A 7261-nucleotide genomic window follows, 5' to 3' on the forward strand; every position below is an offset into this window, starting at 1 on the left:
TCGGAGCCTTTCCCCCGAGTAAGGGAGGCGTAAGACGGGAGCAAGGAAAGAAAGGAGAGCAAGAAGACAAGTGGCATGTAAGGAATTCAACAAATCTAGAGGGAACGAAAGCAAATGAAGCGAGAGTGGAAGGTGTCTGGGAGTGAGTCATATTCTAAGTCTTAGTGGAAGTGGGAGCCACATTAGGGCTAGGTTAGGACGGGAATGAGATAAGATGACAAAAAAACTTTAGGATTTATATTAGTAAATTTATTATTTCTTTTTAAACTTGGTTTAAATTACTTTTAGTGATGTCACATCCTTGAAAATAGATAACCTATAGAAATTATATAAAATTTTGTGACCATAGGAAAAAAAATTAGAGAAAGACATTTTTAAGTATATTGAAATTTCAGAGAGCATATGAGATTTATAATTTTTTTTTTTTTTTTGGGGGATCTTCTCTATAAAAATAAAATTTAAAGAAAATTGTGAGATTTTAAAAAACTTTGGAGGGACCGTGGCCCCTCCCAAGGCCAACGTGGGTCCACCACTGTTTGGACCAATTATGTGTGTTGGTGCATTTACGAGAGGTCGTGCTATTTAAAATTATTAGATATTTTGGAAATATGGCTATATAGTATTTTTATCAAATCACATTATGTTATTAGTTATATTACCAAAAACCAATAGTTATATAGACATCTTTAACAATATGAATTTTTATAATAGGGTAAATATATTATCTCATTTGCACTAGAAGACTAATAAAATTGGCTCCACTTCTGCTGCGTTACCATCACTATTCACCACCATCTCTTATAGTTATCCTTTTTAATTATTTTTTTTCCTTTTGTTTCTATAAATATTTTACTTTTTCAGGAATTTTGAGCATAAATATGCACTAGCCCACTACCAAACACTACCCATGCACCCCGTCAAGGAGAGCAATGGCATCTGACTCCATAACCACTCAGCTCCTCAAACTCTTATTTTGAGCACCCGGAGGGGAGGTGGTGATAGGGCCACCGAGAGGTGGTCCGAGAGCTTTCAAGTACTTGAATTATTTTTAATAATATTATTATTTTAAAATTTAAAAAATTTATTATATTTTATATAAAAATTTATAATAATAAGATGAGTTGAAATAATTTAGAATCCAAACATAAGCTTAAAAACACTTTCTGAACAAAGAGAATTGGTAGTTTTTATCCGAATACATCCTCGTTGGATGGTTTATTTCCCTTTGACCAGCACGTGTGTTCCCCATGCATGCGATATCAAGCTCCTTCGCAACACAATTGCCTTTGTGTCTTGCTGCTTATAAGTAGGGCCGTAAGACCGTTGGTCTGGACTGGAAAAATCAACTGATCCGTCTCGATCATTTTTTAACTTTACACCCATACTTTTGAGTAACTTCCTGCTTCTCAACGTTCTCGTCCTTTATGCTATCCTTTTATTTAACATAATTATTATCTTATAAAAGGAGAATTTGAATACTATTTGGCCTAAACGCATTCTCATTGGATTAGCTAAAAGTTAAATCCAATAAGAATTTAGCTATTAGGTCAATAAATTGCTCATATTGAATTAGCTATATTTGGAATATAGCTACAGTAATATTTAAATTAATTTTTAAATTTGGAACACACTATTCATTCATCAAATCATTTTTATATTATTTATTTCTCTCTCCTTTTAATATTAATTATTTATCTCTCTATTTTAAATGACAATTGAAAAAATATAATTAGAATACAATTACAAATTAATATATAATATTATAAATAGTAAAATATGATAAAATAAAATAAATTTATAATTAAAAAAATTAAAAAATTTTTAAAATTATTAATTACTCATTACTATATAATGAATAAATGGATAATTCAATTTGGAAATTTGATGTGAATAGTCAAAATTAAATTCATCTTATATTATTTTATTGTCATATAATAAAAAAATGACTATTCCAATGTGGAGATTTATAAAAATAAAATAATTAAAAGTTAAATTCATCTTATATTCATAAAAAATATACTTTAATTTAGCCATTCCAACGAGAGTGCTATCAGTAGAATATGATTTTATTGAGCCAATCTAAAACATGGCGCGGAGAGCTATTGAACAGTGCCGTGTTTGTCAAATATGGAACGTTTCAAAGTTGAAATAATATTTATAAGCAGAGCCACCCCGCGAGACCATCGCGCTTGAGCGGTGCTTTGCGTCACCAATATAAATATTAATAAAGAGTCCCCGGATTCTGAATCACTCCCCTCCCCGTTTACGTTACGTTTTATCGGAAGCTTTCTCAAAATCCAGAACCTTTGAGAATTTTTGTAGATACAACACCGCCCCCCACTTCAGGTGTTTCTTTTTCTTCACCAAGATTCTAGCTCTCGCTTGACATCCTTTTTCTGCAACCAAAAACAGGCATTTTGGGAGTGATTGTTCGTATCAATGGCTTACTTTAATAGAATATTCAAAACTCAGCCTTCTGCTCCTCGTGGGTACGGTGAGTCATATGAGCAATGGGGTTTCCCACCAGGAACACATGTGGATGTTATAAGAAGCTTTCAGATGGTGGATAGGGATAGGAGTGGTTTTATTGATGCTGCTGAGTTGCAGCAAGCTCTTTCTTCTGCTTACCAGAGGTTTAGTCTCAGGACCATCCGGCTACTCATTTTTCTCTTCAAGAACCCCAATGACCCACTAAGAATTGGTGAGTGTTTTTCTTCTATTTCACTGGTGTCTGAATGGCCTTAGGCAGTATTAGAAAACGTTAGAAGATGAAAGCCGAAAGGAAAGTTTTGATTAATATCTCAAATTTCTTTGCTGGGTTTGATTTTCAGTCTAGGAAATTCTAGGGTCATTGATCTTTGTATGAGCACGATATATTTGCGTTTGTTTCAATTCTTTTTCGGTCTTTTTTTTTGGGTGTTGATTGGATTTCCAAATGAGTTTGTGTAATTCCAAATACAGATGTGAAGTTCTTCTGAAATTGAATGTAATCTTACACTTTCCACCTGTAAACGTTTGTCTTGCATCTGTATTTTGCTTGGGAAATGCTTTTCCCACAGAAAGTGGTCACCGATGGCGGTCACCGAAATTTTTTTTTACTAAATAAATATGTGATATATTTTTTTTAATTTTTAAAAAATATCTAAACAGTTAAAAAAGATGGTGATAAAAGTAAGGGTGCGGCTACAATGCCGCCCCATGTTGACCGCTGGGCGTACCGCCCAGCGTAACTTTTTTTTTTTTTTTTCCTTTTTTCTTTTCATATTTTTTTAATACATTTAAATATATTTAAAAAAATAAAAAAATACAAATACATTTAAAATCATTTTCTTAATCACTAAATTAAAAAAAAAAAAAAAAGGACAAGCGGTCAAATAAAGTGGGCAAAGTGGAGAGGCAAAGTAGTGTTTTTCTATGTTCCAAACATAATGAACGATGACGTGTCTCTATCTCATTAGAGACTGTAAAAACTAAAAAGGCAAATTACAGCAAGTCCATTTTGAAGGTTCTCTCTTTAATCCTTTATGGAGAGGATGGCCCCTCCACTCGGACCTGGGCGTCCAGTGTCCAGCCCAAGGCGCACGGCCGACAGAAGCCCCATGAGCGTGCGGCCCACGAGCCCAAGTGCCCCAGTAAAGTGATGTAAAAATTATTGCCGAAGGGGCGCATCTGCAGGACTCGAACCAGTACTGACTGGTTGGTGTGACAGGCGCCGTGACTGTTGGAATGGCAACAGGCGTAATTTATATACCAGTTCAGATCTGATTTCAGAAAAATCATTCACATCTGTTATCTACAAATAGATCTATTCATCTGCGAATTTATAATCACAGAATCACAGAAATAAATAAAAATTCTCTCTCACAAAAGTTTTTATTTTTTTCGAAACTTATTATTAGAATCTATTTATTCTGTCAAGAATAGATTTTTAATCTCTTGATTAAATAATAAAATTTGAGAGTATTCGAGATCTAATTTCGTATATGCATAACATATCTAGATGAGCACCTGGGTGGAACACAGGATGTAACCAAGTAGGCCCTCCAAAACCTCTCTTGAGTCTCCCTTGTCTTCTATTAATTTATTCAATTCCTCCAGAAAGTTCTGGGATTTCATTACCCTTTTGCCTGTTGCAACAAGCCTTTTCTTTGCAAAAATAATAAATGGAATGTTAATTTTTGCGTGTAAAAATTGGTTTTATGGAGAAAAGTAATCCAAATATTACTTCAAAAAGCATCTTTTTATATGATAGTTGCCCTGCCTCAATGCATCCGGCATGCTATAATCATGGCTGTGCATCAATGCAACCGACATGCTATCATCATGGCCCTGCTTCAATGCATCCGAGATACTATCTGCAAATTAAATATGACTGGATAAGGGGGGGATGTTTCTGCATTCGGTCCTAAGGACCTTGTATAAAGGTATCTTTGTTTTACTTGGTTTTTGTCCTTTTCTTTTTCTGTGGGTATTGGTTGGAAGGCTCTTGTTCTTTATTTGTTCACACGGTTTCTCCTCAGCCTTGATGAGGATAATTAATAATAAGGAGGCCTGACCTTCATCTTTCAAAAAAAAAAAAGAATAGTAGTGGAGAAAGAGAGTGAGCAAGTTGTTCACACCTATCACTGTCATTTGCTAATTGCTGGAATTTCCAGCGACAAAAAATCATGATATCTCAGTTGGAGCTGTTTTAGCTATAATTTATTCTGAGGGGTTCCAGCTGAGTATTCAAATCAAGAGCATTCACATGATTTCAAGATGATCCCAGGCATTTGGAGAACGTACGTTAGACCTGATTTAGAACGGACCAACAAGCGCAGATCATGTAATGCCCACACACAAACTACATAATAGAAAACTTCATAGCATCTCTGCCCCCAAGCAATTACATAAATAATAAACTCCCCATCACCTTCAGAAGTACTGAAACAGCTTCTTTTTACCTGGTTTCATATTCCAACCAGATTGGAATGAATAGACATTAAAGTTTCATATGGTGTAGCGGTTAGTAAATATGGAAGCACTTGTGCAGTAGTGGGAAGAAACCACTCTGGTTCCATCATATTTGCCAAAACCTATCAGCTCCACTCAACATTTATAGCCAATTCTAGGTTTAGCATCTGCAGCTCTCTTTGTTAGAATTGAATGAAGGATGAGAAAAATAAGTTACAATTCTGTTGAGAGAAAATAACTTGGAAAGTTTGAAATATATTCAAAATATGCTATAAAAAGCTCTTAAAATACAGAGGAGCCTGAGAGGGTAATTTATACAGGTGAAGGAAGAATAAAATAATCTAGCTAAAATTATTGACAGTGGCTATTAAACAAGACATATATGCACAAATACAAAACTCTATACAAGTTATCTAAACAGAGGCATAGAGTAAATTAAGGAGGATGGCTTGTGGGCATTGTCTTTCCAAATAAAGCAGTTATGATTCCAAGGTGCTGAACTGCTACTGCAGATTGAGGATTTTGGGGCAGATTATCTGCTGACTTATCTCTTAAGTTCCTTGAATCTTGAGACTCTTGGCAATCACAGAAGCTTCAACAGAAAACTGGACAAGGTGATCTTGAAGGAGATTCTCTAGTGCCAATCACAACAATCCAAAAAGCCGCACATCTAGAAGGATTTGCGAATTCATCCCATCATCAGGCCAGGACATATCATCTATGCTCTAGATTTTTAAAAGTTTGACGAGTACAAAAATTACTTTAGTTCCAAAACTGACTTGTGCACGATCTGTACGTGGGATAATGGGCAAATTCACAGTGGCATTCAAAGACTCAACTTGAAATTTGTAATGGAATGCATTATATGTTTTTTGCTTTTAACTTTAATGTGCTCAAGGTTGGTGATAAAAGCATTGGAAGTAGTTACATTTGAGAATGTTTGATGAAACCACCACACTTTGAAGTGGTGAGTAATTTGTCATTTATAGCAATTTACATATCGTATGGAATAATTACATATCAATTACAATTAATATGAAATGTAAGAATGGAAAGTATATACAAAGCAATCTCCTAGAATTAAGGTCTGAATTAAGTCACATATGTCAAGCCTTAGATTAAGGCAGAGTATCCTCAACACCCCCCACAAGCTGAGCGTCGGATTAGAACAGACGTGAAGCTTGGATCTGAAAAAGTCAAAAAGTATCCATGTAAAAGTATCCTCAACAACATTGACTTGTTTTTTTAGCCATGGGCCACGGCCAAGTTCACAACTGAGTATACTTGAACTCTTCCTATTTTCAGTGGAAATTACCAGTTGCAATGAGAGCACAACTTTCACCTCCAACATCAACGAAGCTGAGGACTTTCCCAAATAACTTTCCCAAATAAATGAGTGACCTAAACTCCAATATTGAGAAAGCAAATATAGGAAAAGAAATGTGTTTCTACTGCAGTTTATGATATGCATCTAAAAACAATGTGCTTTGCTGTTTCAGGAATACGAGTTTAGGAATAATTAAAGGAATATGACAGGAATATTAAAGTGATATGTTTATTATGAATCTCTGTGTAGAATTGCTCAAAATGGCTTTAGAAATTGCTCAACATAAGGAGAAATGTGGTTTTAACAGAAAGCACTACGGTGATAGCAGAAAAGCATAGAGAGAGACCGTGACAGAGGCATTTGAAGGAAAAATTTCACTTATCATGACTACAAAATCTTTATTCGTATGCTTCACATCCGCACAAAGATTTATGTCCACTCAAAGAATAACCGAAGCCAGGAAGATTGAACTTGGACTTGGGTTGCATAGAGTTTTTTTGCTTCCTCTCATTTCCTTTATCCTTATCTTCATTAGATCCACATGCTTCTCTTACCAATTGATGAAATTTAGAAAAGAGTCGAGAGAGTTTGACTTGCTTGATGTCCTTTCAATTGTTTTGTTGTTCTATGATTAGTACCATACGGCAGGTGCACATCATGTAAAGTTCACTGGGTTACACAGCTTGATGTAATCCTTTTATCAACCAAGATGTAGCAAACACTCCAAACTCCCAGTTATTATTATTCGTATATGGTTTTAAATTTCTTCAACAGAGCCCCTAAAAATGGAGTAAAATCACATACCATTATTAGAAATTGCATACACTAAAACTGAAAAATATAAACCGAATTGCAGAAAAGAAGCCTCATAACAAGAGATCCCACTATATGGTCACAAAGTTGAATTAGAGGACCATACATGGCTCAGTACAACAGGACAAGGGAAATACTTGAACAACTAGATGTCTAATCTCATCTAAC

The 7261-nt window shown here is 34.8% G+C and overlaps 1 protein-coding gene across 1 annotated transcript; it reads left to right on the forward strand.

Annotated features, from left to right (window-relative positions):
- Positions 1-2439: 2439 nt before the first annotated feature.
- LOC118348691 (calcium-binding protein CBP-like) lies at positions 2440-2745 on the forward strand. Its single transcript, XM_035690804.1, has one exon. It carries the CDS (start codon positions 2440-2442, stop codon positions 2743-2745), a length of 306 nt encoding a protein of 101 aa, XP_035546697.1.
- Positions 2746-7261: the final 4516 nt, after the last annotated feature.

Source organism: Juglans regia, chromosome 6 (assembly GCF_001411555.2).
Source record: "Juglans regia cultivar Chandler chromosome 6, Walnut 2.0, whole genome shotgun sequence".
In the NCBI taxonomy this organism is placed as follows: Eukaryota; Viridiplantae; Streptophyta; class Magnoliopsida; order Fagales; family Juglandaceae; genus Juglans; species Juglans regia.

Coding starts and splice junctions, on each gene's coding strand:
- LOC118348691 (XM_035690804.1), top strand. CDS start 2,440: ATGGCTTACTTTAATAGAATATTCAAAACTCAGCCTTCTGCTCCTCGT.